The 15,437-nt window shown below is 44.6% G+C and overlaps 1 protein-coding gene across 1 annotated transcript in view; it reads right to left on the reverse strand.

The window, feature by feature from the left end:
- Positions 1–5,914: 5,914 nt before the first annotated feature.
- The window catches only part of LOC124607105, a 37,420-nt gene continuing 27,897 nt past the window's right edge, over positions 5,915–15,437 (reverse strand). The window contains exon 2 of the mRNA XM_047139302.1: positions 5,915–8,420. Within this exon, the coding sequence (XP_046995258.1) occupies positions 7,206–8,420 (1,215 nt within the window). The 3' untranslated portion in view covers positions 5,915–7,205. The remainder of the gene's footprint in view (positions 8,421–15,437) is intronic.

Below are 15,437 nucleotides of genomic sequence, written 5' to 3' on the forward strand. Positions count from 1 at the left end.
GCAGCCTTCAACATTAGCTGGAGTGAAATGTATGCGTTCAGTTTAAGAGAAATTTAATTCTAAAACTAGCTCTCTGTTTTGTGCGGAAGCTATTGATGATGAATTATTTTATAAACAAAAGATAAAACACCATAAATAGGGGCGAAAGATTTACGGGTTCGATACTTCAGCTGTGTAGTTTGTGTAGTGGAAAGGAGGCTGAATGGGGAGACACCATCCGAACACGTATCTGCTTTCTTGGGAATCTACGTGCTGCAGATGCAAGACATGACGAGGACTGCTATAGAAAGTTCTTTCTAGGCTCAGCGCCTAAATATAGAAAGAAAAGGACGGCTTGCAAGTGAAGGAATTAATGCATTAATGGAGGAAATATTTAATTACACGCAGGGGAATGACGACTATCAGTTCGTGTTAGACAAATTGTTGGAGCAAGTTTCGAGTACATTAACTGATATATATATATATATATATATACAGTCAATGCTAGACCGAGAAAAAGTATGCTGTTTTCAGCACAATCTACACCAGAAAAGATTGTTGTGTGATTTCGTAGTTTGAATGATGCATGGTATTCTTCGAAGTGTGAAGACAAACGACTAGAACGGGAAAGAATTGCAAAAACAGCTGCCATTATAATCTTGGAAGATATTGAGTCAATGGCAATGATAGTTCTGGTTTCCCATCTTATGACAAATTTTGCAGTAGGACTGAGGAAATTGTATCTCGTACACTCAGTGTCTTCACGGATTGCACTTCAACGCAGAAGAGGGTAAAACAGAAAATTGAAAAGAAGCTGACAACTATATCCCACTCCCTTATTCCTGCCATCGACCGTCGATCATTCATAGCACGTACTCTACATGCTGTCACAGTCTTCATCCACAGGAAGTTTGGATCAGAAAATGTGATAGATCTACTTGCTGGTTTAGGATCAGTGGAACGTATTACGAACCACAACAACTGGAGCTACCAATTGTCTGCCACATTAAACAGCCTGCCCCAAGTGGAATATTGTGTCACTATATAATCGATATTGTCGATTTCAACGTCTGCACCATCGATAGCTGGAATACTTTTCACGACATGGAAGGCATCAAATGCATCACCTCAGTTTCATGTCTCCCATCACCTGAAGAGATACAGAAGCTTGAATCGGCTCCCTCTGCCATAGAAGTAGGCCACCTGGGTGTTACGGAATTTCAGGTATTTGAATATCAGCACGGTCTGAACAAACTCCAGTATACTGCATTCTTAAAAGCTGACGAAGTCAAATCCGGATCTTGCCTCACCGCTTCCAACGACAGTAGCTCCGCTCCAGCAGTCTCTTAGAATTTATTTAAGTCAATATTAATTTTTTGCTTTTATATAAAGCTTCATACAACACTATTTCTTGTTGCTTACTCTACATCTACATCTACATTGATACTCCGCAAGCCACCCAACGGTGTGTGGCGGAGGGCACTTTACGTGCCACTGTCATTACCTCCCTTTCCTGTTCCAGTCGCGTATGGTTCGCGGGAAGAACGACTGTCTGAAAGCCTCCGTGCGCGCTCTAATCTCTCTCATTTTACATTCGTGATCTCCTCGGGAGGTATAAGTAGGGGGAAGCAATATATTCGATACCTCATCCAGAAACGCACCCTCTCGAAACCTGGCGAGCAATCTACACCGCGATGCAGAGCGCCTCTCTTGCAGAGTCTGCCACTTGAGTTTATTAAACATCTCCGTAACGCTTTCACGGTTACCAAATAACCCTGTGACGAAACGCGCCGCTCTTCTTTGGATCTTCTCTATCTCCTCCGTCAGACCGATCTGGTACGGATCCCACACTGATGAGCAATACTCAAGTATAGGTCGAACGAGTGTTTTGTAAGCCACCTCCTTTGTTGATGGACTACATTTTCTAAGGACTCTCCCAATGAATCTCAACCTGGTACCCGCCTTACCAACAATTAATTTTATATGATCATTCCACTTCAAATCGTTCCGCACGCATACTCCCAGATGTTTTACAGAAGTAACTGCTACCAGTGTTTGTTCCGCTATCATATAATCATACAATAAAGGATCCTTCTTTCTATGTATTCGCAATACATTACATTTGTCTATGTTAAGGGTCAGTTGCCACTCCCTGCACCAAGTGCCTATCCGCTGCAGATCTTCCTGCATTTCGCTACAATTTTCTAATGCTGCAACTTCTCTGTATACTACAGCATCATCCGCGAAAAGCCGCATGGAACTTCCGACACTATATACTAAGTCATTTATATATATTGTGAAAAGAAATGGTCCCATAACACTCCCCTGTGGCACGCCAGAGGTTACTTTAACGTCTGTAGACGTCTCTCCATTGATAACAACATGCTGTGTCCTGTTTGCTAAAAACTCTTCAATCCAGCCACACAGCTGGTCTGATATTCCGTAGGCTCTTACTTTGTTTATCAGGCGACAGTGCGGAACTGTATCGAACGCCTTCCGGAAGTCAAGAAAAATAGCATCTACCTGGGAGCCTGTATCTAATACTTTCTGGGTCTCATGAACAAATAAAGCGAGTTGGGTCTCACACGATCGCTGTTTCCGGAATCCATGTTGATTCCTACATAGTAGATTCTGGGTTTCCAGAAATGACATGATACGCGAGCAAAAAACCTGTTCTAAAATTCTGCAAGAGGTCGACGTAAGAGATATAGGTCCATAGTTTTGCGCATCTGCTCGACGACCCTTCTTGAAGACTGGGACTATCTGTGCTCTTTTCCAATCATTTGGAACTCTCCGTTCCTCTAGAGACTTGCAGTACACGGCTGTTAGAAGGGGGGCAAGTTCTTTCGCGTACTCTGTGTAGAATCGAATTGGTATCCCGTCAAGTCCAGTGGATTTTCCTCTATTGAGTGATTCCAGTTGCTTTTCTATTCCTTGGACACTTATTTCGATGTCAGCCATTTTTTCGTTTGTGCGAGGATTTAGAGAAGGAACTGCAGTGCGGTCTTCCTCTGTGAAACAGCTTTGGAAAAAGGTGTTTAGTATTTCAATGCCATCATCATCCCGTAGTGTCTGGATATGCTGTTTCGAGCCACTTACTGATTTAACGTAAGACCAGAACTTCCTAGGATTTTCTGTCAAGTCGGTACATAGAATTTTACTTTCGAATTCAATGAACGCTTCACGCATAGCCCTCCTTACGCTAACTTTGACATCGTTTAGCTTCTGTTTGTCTGAGAGGTTTTGGCTGCGTTTAAACTTGGAGTGGAGCTCTCTTTGCTTTCGCAGTAGTTTCCTAACATTGTTGTTGTACCACGGTGGGTTTTTCCCGTCCCTCACAGTTTTACTCGGCACGTACCTGTCTAAAACGCATTTTACGATTGCCTTGAACTTTTTCCATAAACACTCAACATTGTCAGTGTCGGAACCGAAATTTTCGTTTTGATCTGTTAGGTAGTCTGAAATCTGCCTTCTATTACTCTTGCTAAACAGATAAACCTTCCTCCCTTTTTTTATATTCCTATTAACTTCCATATTCAGGGATGCTGCAACGGCCTTATGATCACTGATTCCCTGTTTGGTTACTTATTTACGGATACAACAATGAATCAATAACTACCTACTGCAGACCGAATGGGACAGAACCGAGGGGAGGGTGGATTGCCCTACCGATGACAACCAAAGATCTAGTACCACCTGTACTGAACAATATCTTTTGTCTATGTTCTGCCGGGTATGGGGGACGCTATGGAGGCCGAAAATCCAGCATTACGTGTTTCATGGTTTGGGGAAAGTGCCGCGGTATTAGTATGAATGATGTACTGTTTCTCGATCTGCAAGATGATGACGATGATGATACAGTTGTTAGCTTTTGACGTGTACCCATTCAAGATATGATGTTACTTCATAATAATTAATGCAGATATTCTGATATTTGTAAGTTCAATGGGCATTAAACATTTGTTTTATGCCATTAAAACACTGTTTTTACTAATTTGTTATGTTTCTACTCCCTGCAACGCGGAAACTATTAGTTCCAAAGGAAAAAATAGGACCTTTTTTGTAAAAAATTTAATGTAGTACAATTTTTACCAAGAAATGTTTTCGATAGAAGCCACGGTTTCCTGGTAGTTCAAGAAAATCGTAAAAATATAACTTTTAAAGGCACTCCCCACCACCACCCCAACGTTGCACCCCACAGGTGGAGATTTTCAGTATGTTCTTCACGACACTCTCCCCCATCACTGTGCAAAAATTTTCGACTACATGAGGTTTTTTCCCTAATTCTCTTTCCTTGACTTAACTAGCGTGCAACTGTGACAGTTTTTGAAGTAGTACATGCATGTTACAACAGGTGCACGCGAGTGTTTTCAACAAGTGTGTGCATTACGAGTTATTTCGCTCCAGTTTGTGTGTATCCGCTGTATGAGTGCGCTGATAAATGACGTAATTGAACTGAAGCAAATACAAACAGCGACATTTGAGCTTTAGTTTGATATAACAAGTGCTGTTGATACTAAATTCCAGTTGCCACTTGGCATTACGTAACAGGTATTACACGTATTTGTTGTAGTCATATAAAGCATTAATGTCGGTGTAAATCAATGATGCCAGCAGAAGACACGCGACTGGTTGATCTATGCCCAAGGAGGAAGAGAACAGCCATCAAGAGCTCCAGAAACAGACGAGCAACCGGGAATCAAGACTGCAAACCATTTGGTTGTGTATTGCTTAAGCCTCTTCCTCTGAAACCGTCATGCAACGCCGAAGCAAGACTGGATACTGTTTGAGTATGCGCTGCTCGATTCAGACGAACACTGCACTCTGATTTACACCTAGGTGTATTCCATTATATCGAGAAATATGGGAGTGTTACAGAAATTATATAGGATTTGGGCTGGAAATCATTAAAAGACAGGCGTTTTTCGTTGCGACGGAATCTTCTCACGAAATTCCAATCACCAACTTCCTCCTGCGAATGTGAAAATATTTTGTTGGCACCGACCTACATAGGGAGGAACGATCACCGTGATAAAGTAAGGGAAATCAGAGCTCGTACGGAAAGATATAAGTGTTCATTCTTTCCGCGCGCTATACGAGATTGGAATAACAGAATTGTGAAGGTGGTTCGATGAACCCTCTGTCAGGCACTCAAATGTGATTTGCAGAGTATCCATGTAGATGTAGATTATGACGCTAATTACTATTATGCTCATGTAAGAGTGGGTACTGAGAAAATGGATAAATTATGTATGTATTGCAATGTCCTCATTTGAGAACGAAACGCCAGGAATGTGCTGTACGGGAGGTAACCTGAAACTGCCACTATTACATTCACCACACTAGCCATTAGCAATGTACGTATCAGATGACGAGAGCCCACCAAAATTGTTCTCGGCGAACATGCCCAAGAACAATTGATGTTTTGAAATGACATCGATCGATGTTCGCAATATTGCATACGAGAATCGAGTGACAACATTCAAAGTACAAGAGAAAATTTATCATCGTACAGGATTACCACTCGCACTGACGAACGCGCAGATCTCAAATTCCTTCAAATTTATGTAACGGGGAACACTGATGAATAAATCGATCAACATTATCCGTTCAAAATGGGCAAAAATTTATTATGTACGCACCGGATGGAAAAAAGTATTGTGTATCCAAAAGCACATCATAAACAAAATTTAATTACAAACACTTTCTTCCTGTGAGTGGCATTGCAATACATGCCGGGTATTAGCTGCTCAAATATAAAAGCAAATTTTATGAGAAGTTTAACAATTATTAAAAATAAAATGCAAATGAAACAAAAGAGCTTTAATTCTGTATTTTGTGATTTTATTTGGCATACAAATCAATGAACAGAGGTAAATGGACCGTGTATGTACCAGTATGAGTGGACATGAAGACAACGGATTTCGCTGGGAAACGACACTACGATCCAGTTTTTCCAAGCAGATGTGGGATAGAGACTCCTTGCATATTTTCTTCGTTGATCAGAACGGTATTTGCACAACTGGTGAGCCACTGTAACGAACTCAGTAGATTTATGACTTAATATAACACAAAATTTCCGATATATATTGTTATCGGTAAACTAAACAGTAGTCAGGAGATGAATACTTTTATAAACTTGACAATAGTGAGGTTTTAGCATTGGAAAAGAGGTCATTGGACAACAGGAACGAAAGTTGCCAGCAAATTATTCATACTGCGAGACCTGACCGATTGGGTTCAGTGATAAACATAGAGCTAAGTCTACTGAATATGGATGGAGGGTCACATAATGTGTCAGACTATGGTTTGAGACTCTATGTGAGGTATCTCAGTGTCTGCTGGTTTGTCACACAGTGTCAGTACAAGGACTATGGCTACCACTTGCAATCATTGCCTCTAATGCCTGCCCGTTATAGATTTGTGCCTTTACACACTAATAAGCCAGTGGCTTGACATGCCTCCTGTGCAAAATACGCAGCAGTGAACATCGTCAACTACAACATGCATTGTCTAGTAGTCAAACGCACCAATTGTCTCGAACTAATAGCTGAGAGAGATGACCTTGAGATTATTTTGTTTTCTTAATCTTAATATATGACGAAAATACGTTAACTGTTTGGGAATAGGTTTCTTAAAAGGTAAGACCAGCTATCTATCTGTCGTTCAAGCTAGATACTTTTTGTGGAAAGAAAAACTCTTTTAATTACATTGCTAGTGCTGTTGTCTGATTGTCATTACAAATTTCATACTCAGGTACGGGTTTTACAGTTAATGAATGTTATTCATATAAATTAGCTTTTATTGATTGACAGAAAAGCACATCGTTACAAGAAAACACGGCCTTCGTCTTGTTAGTAATTCAGAGTATTGTTACATATATGGCTGCCAACGTGTAGGTATTAACAACTTCATCACTAGAGTGTTATCGATACTGAACTACTAGTAGTGGTAATGAAAGGACGTGCGGAGGTAACAGAGATTATACATGTGGCAAATAGAAATTAATGGTAATTAATATGAACGTATACATTAGAAAGGCCAGCTTGTAAATAGGATCTTCAGAAGAAGCCAGTCTTGAGAAATAGAGCAGAGGGTGATTTGTTTGCTCCAGTGCGATAAATTTGACTAACATATCGCGATAGTAACATTAATCTTATAGCTGTCACAAAAACTATTGTTACTCCATTTGTAATGAAAACTATCCTGCAGGTACTACTTAATGTCTATGGACTTGGCATCTGCAATGTCTCCTTGCGAGAATTCCAGAATGGAATCTGGGCTTCCTCACGTCGTAATGAAAGGCTAGAAACAGAGCGCAGAGGTCGCACTCCAACTTCCCGGTCCATACCGACCAGCCTGCTAGGACACTCGCCCATCAAGCAGCCACCTAAGGTGCTATCGAAGTGACTTCCGTCTGGACACTTGCTGTGCGATGCTTGTAGGCTGCTGTCGCAGTAGTAGTACCAGTTACAGTTCGACGTATCTGCGAAAATGCCGCTGGAAGGACACGTGAAGTCTGTTCCTGTCCTAGAACACTCGCCCATCAAGCAGCTACCCACGGTGCTATCGAAGTGGCTTCCGTCTGGACACTGACTGTGCGATGCTTGCAGCGTGCTGTCGCAGTAGTAGTACCAGTTGCAGTTCAACGGATCTGCGAAAAAGCCGATGGACGGGCACGTGAAGTGCGAGCTGCTTCCGGGGCAGACTGTTGTGCACTCTCCCTGTAAACACTCTCCAACCGAGCTGTCGAAATGAGTACCACTCGCACACGTAAGCTGCGTCGCTTCCGAAGCATCGCCAACGCAGTAATAGAAAGAGGCACAATCGGCTGGATCTGCAAAAAAGCCCTGCGACGTGCACTGAAACTTGGTGCAGCTGTGGTTGTAACTGATGAAGTATTCGTCAGCGTTGCAGTACGTCGCTTCTGGTGTCGCTCCTGGGCCACTGCAGTAGTAGTAAACGGAACAGTTATTCGCATGTCCGTAATAATAAGTTCCGTTGCATGTAGAGGGCCCAGGCGACTCATTATTGACTGGACAGTCGGGGGCAATACCTATGCAACTGGTCATGTCAACACCGATTGCAGTACCACTAGGACACTTAGTAACAGTTAAGGTCGGTACACTACCAGCGATGTTACACACAAAGTACACAGACGGATTTTCAGGTGGAAATCCGGCAATGCCATCATTATCACAGGCAAAGGAACAGACGGATGGTTGCTGAGTTTTGCTGCAGTCGCCCTGGCAGGAATCGTAGTAGGTGCCGGCGGGACACGGGCTGACGGTCGACGTGTAGCTGCCGTCGCTGTTCTTCGTGCAGTCCACGTAGTAGCCGCAGTCCGTGGGGTCTGGCAGCCGGCCCTCGGCCCCGCAGATGACTCTCGGTGCAGCCAGTTGGCAGCAGGCGAGCTCTGGAAGTGCCGCCAGCGCCAATAGCTGTTTACGACAGAGAATCTCTTTAGGGACAGCAGGAAATTTCGGAAAAATAAAAGTGCACGGTGACTGGTAAAAGAAGCACAACAACCAATATCACTGTAAGACAAAATTAGCCAAATAACTAAGAATCAACGTAATGGAAGATATAAGGTGCCACTGGAAGCCCAAAGCTCGAACTGCCGTAGCTAAAGTAACTGTCAACAGAAAGAGGAAATTACTATCTGTAAAAGGCAGAAAGAGAACACAGGAGAAAAATACAGAAGTATTTCATCTGGAAGTGGCACTATATCGAGCTGTAAACTGGACATGTGGACAACGAGTAGAAAAAAAGAAAGGAGGTTGGAAGCATTTGAGATGTAGATGTAGAGGAGGCTGGAAAGATTTAGGTAGCTATAAGAGCAAATAAAGACTTACTGGAGAGAGTAGGGGAGAAAAGAAGGCTAATGGAATTTATAAGAGAAAGGAAGAAGAAATCGATTGGTCATGTGTTGCGGTAGGACTGATTCATGGATAAAGCGTTGGAATGATTAATGTGCGGGAGAAGAACGAAAGGACGGAAGGAGATCATACACGATGATAGATGAAATGAAAGGAAATGTAAGCTATGTGGAAATGAGAAGAATAGCAGAAGGCAGAGGAAACCGTGTAAAGACTTCCTTCAGCCAGAACACATTATACTGTTTTACTGTTTATGCTAACAAAAATAAATCATTATTCTCTGGTCTCTAGAATTCATGGAACGAACAGAAAATTGTTTGTACACACATCAAAAAAAGTTCTGCGTCACCTCGGTTCCGAGAGTTCCGGAACCTGTACAGAGATCAACATCATCTCAGCCCTTTTTATTGCTCTTGAATCCCACACATTGCACGGTGTACCACCATACAGCGAGACCTTCAGAGGTGGTGACCCAGACTGCTGTACACACCGGCACCTCTAATACCCAGTAGCACGTTAAGCGCTGTCGGGCTAGGCTAGCACTTGGATGGGTGACCATCCGGTCTGCCGAGCGCTGTTGGCAAGCGGGGTGCACTCAGCTGTTGTGAGGCAGACTGAGGAGCTACTTGATTGAGAAGTAGCGGCTCCAGTCCCGGAAACTGACATATGGCCGGGAGAGTGGTGTGCCGACCACTCCTCCATATCCGCATTCAGTCACGCCTGTGGGCTGGGGATGACACGGCGGCCGGTCGGCGCCTTTGGGCCTTCATGGCCTGTTCGGGAGGAGTTTAGTTTTTTTAATACTTTTTTAAATACGTCAGTGTACCAGACCATAGTATTCTCCCCACTTAAACATAAAATGAACGCATCATGACTTTCCTTGTACTTTTCTCTATGTTCCTTAGTACATACATGTAGATTATTAAATTATTTCTAGCTTTTCAATTAAGCATTAAATTTGTCCTTTAAAAAAGATTCTTGTCGGCAACGGTCTTGCCGCTGTGGATTCACCGGTTCCAGTGAGGTCACCGAAGTTAAGCGCTGTCGGGCGTGGTCGGCACTTGGATGGGAAATCATCCAGGCCGACATGCTCTGTTGCCATTTTTTCGGGGTGGACTCAGCCTCGTGATGCCAATTGAGGATCTACTGACCGAATAGTAGCGGCTTCGGTCAAGAATACCATCATAACGACCAGGAGAGCGGTGTGCTGACCCCACGCCCGTCCTATCCGCATCCTCGACTGAGGATGACACAGCGGTCGGATGGTCCCGGTAGGCCACTCGTGGCCTAAAGACGGGAGTTCTTTAAAGATTCTTGTCAGTTTAATTTTAATATATCAGTGGGTACTCCCATTGAAGTGAGTGCAAAGAGACGTGTCTATTCGACAGGTTGCTTTTATTTTTCAGCATGTTTTAACAAGAGTATCTTGGTCAAGCAAGTGTGCATAAATTTCATATTTTATTTAACTCTGCATAAATTACTAGACATAGAGCAATGTATACGGTCTCAGGGACCCGGGAGCAGTGAGCAACCATGAATCGCTTTAGAGTAGCTCATGGATACGTTTCCTGCAAAGTTTATTTTTAAAACTGATGTATTAATGAGAACTAACACCGAAATTGAACATCCCTTTAAATATTTTGATGATACGAAGAACGGGAAGCGGCTAAGGATGAAACGTGGTATTTCTTGCAACTGCTGCAGCCTTATGATGACCGCCTTTTTAGGACGAAATTTAAATAGACAAATTTATATGTCGTAACCATTTTATTGAAAAATTAAACACAAAAACACAGCATGTCAAATTTACATTGAGGATACAGAAGTCTACAAGACCAATTTTTCTATGAAACTAATCATGCAAACGTCACGCTATAGGTGTATGACTTCTGTCTGCAGCCGCGTTTCCGAACTGTCAACAAAGCCGGAAAATCAACTCAACTGCGCAACTCTTTACAAGCTGAATAGCAGTGTCACAACTTGATTTAACTGCAGTTTCATTAACTGAGTGTCTCTCCTGAAAACAAAAATTTATTTTCATAGTCAAAATGTTGGGAAAATTATTGAGACGTTTATTTCTCTGCTCCCATATGATGAATAATTTCTTCTGTCTTATCGCTTAAAAGCGGACCTTTTTTTTCTTTAAAATAATACTTCTGCATCGGCTACTCGCTGTTCACCTTCCGAATGACAGTAATCTTTGCATAGAATCTATTGTAATGTTGGTGTAAACTGAATTTTTTTCGTTGTGTGCACAATTTTCAAGCATATTAATAGATCACTAAGAATAACAAGACACCACGGCATACAACAAACATATGAACCTGGAATCCTGCGCTGATACGTTGATGTTGACGTGTCTGACCGCTCTGAAACTCGTAACCCGACCATTATATTGGTTTTGATCCTTTTCAAAATAAGTACTCAAAACCGGGGGTGTGGGTCACCAAAAGATGCCAAAGATAATTTATGATTTTATCATCATCATGAAGAACCATCTTTACCTTGGCGTAAACTTAAACTGAGAAAAACAAGTTGCAGGATTTCAAAGAAAATCAACGATATAATTCTCAGCCAGTCGTTGGAAATTTAGTTAATACAATGAAGCCCTGTTCAGTACGATCAAGCCGGCCGGAGTGGCCGAGTGATTCTAGGCGCTACAGTCTGGAACCGCGAGACCACTATGGTTGCAGGTTCGACTCCTGCCTCGGGTATGGATGTGCGTGATGTCCTTAGGTTAGTTAGGCTTAAGTAGTTCTAAGTTCTGTTGGACTGATGACCTCAGAGGTTAAGCCCTGTAGTACTCAGAGCCATTTGAAACATTTTGAGAGTACGATCAACAAGCTCCAAGGAAATAGGCACTGGCTTACAATCAGATAACCCTACCACTGCACCTCCTCAAGAAGACTGTGAGTAGATTTCTATTCAGAAAATTCAAGACTGGCGCGGGGACAGGGAAATAGGCTTTAGCCTTCCCAAGAATACGTTGCACGTAGCGACGGACAGGTCGGAGTATCCTACTTCTGTCCATTGCCTACAGTGTCCCACGCTCCGTGCAAATGTCAACACATTTGCCCTCCGTACAAGTGTCACACCTTGAAAGTGTCACAAACTCGTGTGCACAGGATGACGACTCTCCTACTGGTGATGGGCTGCCCTCTGACGCCACCAGACGAAGCTACGTCTCTCCCCTTCTCTACTTCCCGTCAGCATCTACCCACGGATAACGAACGACTTTCACCCACCTGCGTCTGATGCACTTGCCTCCCTTTCTGTGTCTGACGCTACCTGTGAGCGCACCCCTGATAGTGTTCAACCGAACCGGCCTGGTGAGACGCCTGTCTCGTGGGCGGACTTTCAATAGGGAGCAAGTATACCTTCACGAGATTCACCTTGTATGCATCCCATTCTTTTTCGCCTGTGATGTTATGGACTCAAACGAGCATCGCTTGGTGTGTGATGGTATATACAGCGATGCAAGCCCCTTGATGGAGTCGACTCCCTCCATGTCACAATTATGTGCCCTTCCGAGGATGGCTCCCTGTGCTTCTCTCATGTTTGCATCACCTGTTCTCCTGGTGATGGCAGCGTTCCAGACTTCTCTCATAGCCACGGTCAATGTTAGTATCAGTCAACCCACTTCACAATCTGACCTTACTCTGTGAAATGCTGTATTCTGCGGACGTCAACATCCTCCTTCAGGAGATGGACATTGCAACCTGTTGTGCTCCCCATGGATTTACGGCACACATGTCCCATGCTTCCGCTACAGGTAGTGGGGTGGCGATCCTCTTACATGACAGTATTCATGCTGGTACAGTTGCCTATCTCCCTCATCCGAGAGGTATAGCTCTCACGTTTAGTGGCATCAGGACCACAAAACCTATGCACCATCTGGTTCGGGTCGCTGCTGACTCTCTTCCTGGATCAGCAGGTTGCATTGATCATGCGAGGCGACTTTAACTACACCCAGGCGCCCAAAGACCAGCTGCTGCATCACTCTCTATACGTAGCGCTAACGGCAATTCTCCAGCACCTCAACCTTGTGGACCCTTGAGAGCATTTTCATTGTGATCGTCAAGGGTTTACACGTTTCTCTAGCCACTCTTCCACTAGTCTCGACGAGTTCATATTTCCTGCTGGAGTCTGGCCTGTTGCATTCTCTGACCATGATCCATGTATCTGTACCATGAGTTTCTGTCACCAAAGGGTGTGGCGCGGACAGGACTGTGGAAATTGGACGTGGTTCGTCTTACTTCACTCGAGTGCTGGCAGCTCATCGAGGCCACGTGGATAGCGCGTCGTCTGTCCTGGCGCGGTGGGTCATCTATGCAAAGCCTGCCGTCTGCAAGGTCTTGTTTGGTTACAGAAGGGAGGCCGCGGCGTGGCGGCGACGAACCCAGGATTTCTGCTTGAGGATTTCTACTTCGCCATTCTCTGGGAATGTACTGTGATTCCTTATTAGCTAGAGCGTCAGGCGATGGTGAATTGTGCGAAGGCACAGCTCACGTCCCTCTCTCGACGTCATTTTGAAGGAGCTTTGAGCTTTGGTCAGAATGGGCACACATGATTGGTTAACAGAGGGGCGTCCGTCTGTGTACCGTGTGATAGCAGAATGGCGCCACCATCGGTGGACTTTGATTAATGTTCTTACGGTGGCGATTAGATACCCAACGTGGTTTAGGTTCTGCCCTCCATGAACCTTAGGTTATGATGTACTCTGCACTTCATCACCACCATCCCACCATAACGGTACTCTCTCAACTCTCATTTGGGTCGGTTCCTGACGATGAAATGATGAATCTGCTTGCCAGCGTCACAGAGGACGAAATCCATGATGCTATCCAAGCGGCCTTGACGGCCTCGCACTAAATTTTTCCCGTATGTTTCGTACTCTAACTGCTCCATTGGGATCGGAAATTTGTTGGGACCTTACGTCACCTCTGTTGCAGATCTCGACGGTTTCCTTGACGGTATTCCCATCCATAAGTCTCAGGGTACATCAGGGTATATGCGGTTCCCGCCTTGCCGTTATTCGTCAGCGACACGAAGATCTTTACCCCGCTATTGGCCTCACGGCTTAAACGGACGGCCCGGTACGTGGTTTCCCTTGATCAAACTTCTTTAGGAGGTGACAATAACATACGCACTGTTCTCTGTCGCTATCGGGACTGATTCTTATTCACGCTCGTTGTGGGCGTGGACTTGACTTCAGCGAGGCTTTCGATCGGGTCGATCACGACTACTTGGAAGGGGCGCTCCGGATCATAACACCGTCAACGTCGCGATGCGTCTCCTTCGTGGAGCTACGTCCTGTGTACTCTATGAAGGCCGTCTCACACCTCCCATCTAGATCCGTCGTTCGATGCGTCAAGGCTGCCGGTGCTCTGCACTGTTGTATGTTTTCAGCATGGAACCATTGCTCATCGGTCTCTGTCAACGCCTGTCGGGGACGTCTCTCGGTGGCCATGTAATCAGCTGTACTGCTCATGGAGACGATCTCGTCTTCGTTCTTCATAGTGGTGCTGATTCAGGGAGTGATTGCATAAGTTACCACCAACGGCGAAGTTTCTGGTAGCTGTCTAAACGTCTTAAAATCAAGCGCAATGTCATACTGACGGCGCTGCTCCAATGCGTGTAGCCTCTACTATCTGATGATTAGGACCCGATTTCGCAAGTCACTTGCTGCGCACGATTCCCTTCAGCTTCCGACGCCTACTCAACGTTCACTAGCACTGTGTCTTCTTCAACTGATGCAATATGTAAATGTATATTTGACGTCACGTATTCCCCACGTGGTACAGACACTTCCTGTTCCACCTTTCGTGGCCCACGTCATGAAAGCAGCATTCGTACATATCTTTGCCACGGCTTGCTGTTCAAGATAAAGTACGAGATCCTCACCTCCAACATTGCATGGGCGGTTTAGGTCTCTATTATGTCCCTGACAGAGTAATAGCCCTTTTCGTCAGCTCTGAAATGGTGCTGTGGCGCCGTTCTCTACAGACCTTACCAGCCTGTTGCTGGAGGCCCTTGCAGCACGCTCTCTCTCAGCCCCTGTGAACTTTCAGAGTTCCTTTTACTTCCACCTTTTTTTCCTCGAACTGAGCTACGTCCATACTGTAATATCGCCAATGTGCTTGGCATCCACGAAGGCGATCTATGGCTTCCTTCAGCATCACAGGTTACCGAATCTGTTATAGGGGAAGCATCCTCAGGTCGACTGGCGTGCCGTCTGGCGATCAATATCTGCTCTTATCTTGTCACTGGGGTCCAGTCTGCGTGGTACCTTTCTGACAGTGGGAAATAAGTATGCCGGTCGTGCCTTTACGGGATTCACTTTGTCGCCTGCGATGTTCTGGACACAGACGAGCATCGCCTGGCGTGCGGATCAGCGATAGGTGTCTAGTGTCTAGTTCGTGGGTACGACAGATGCAGGCCCTAGTTACCAGTATGCCACCTACCTCCTCACCTGATCCTCTTTCCGCGGATTTGTGGATACGCAACTCACTACTTGTTTGCTGACGGCGAGAAAAGTCTTTGATTGTTGGCATTTCCTCAATTAACGCCACTGTCTAG

Source organism: Schistocerca americana, chromosome 3 (assembly GCF_021461395.2).
Source record: "Schistocerca americana isolate TAMUIC-IGC-003095 chromosome 3, iqSchAmer2.1, whole genome shotgun sequence".
NCBI lineage: Eukaryota > Metazoa > Arthropoda > Insecta > Orthoptera > Acrididae > Schistocerca > Schistocerca americana.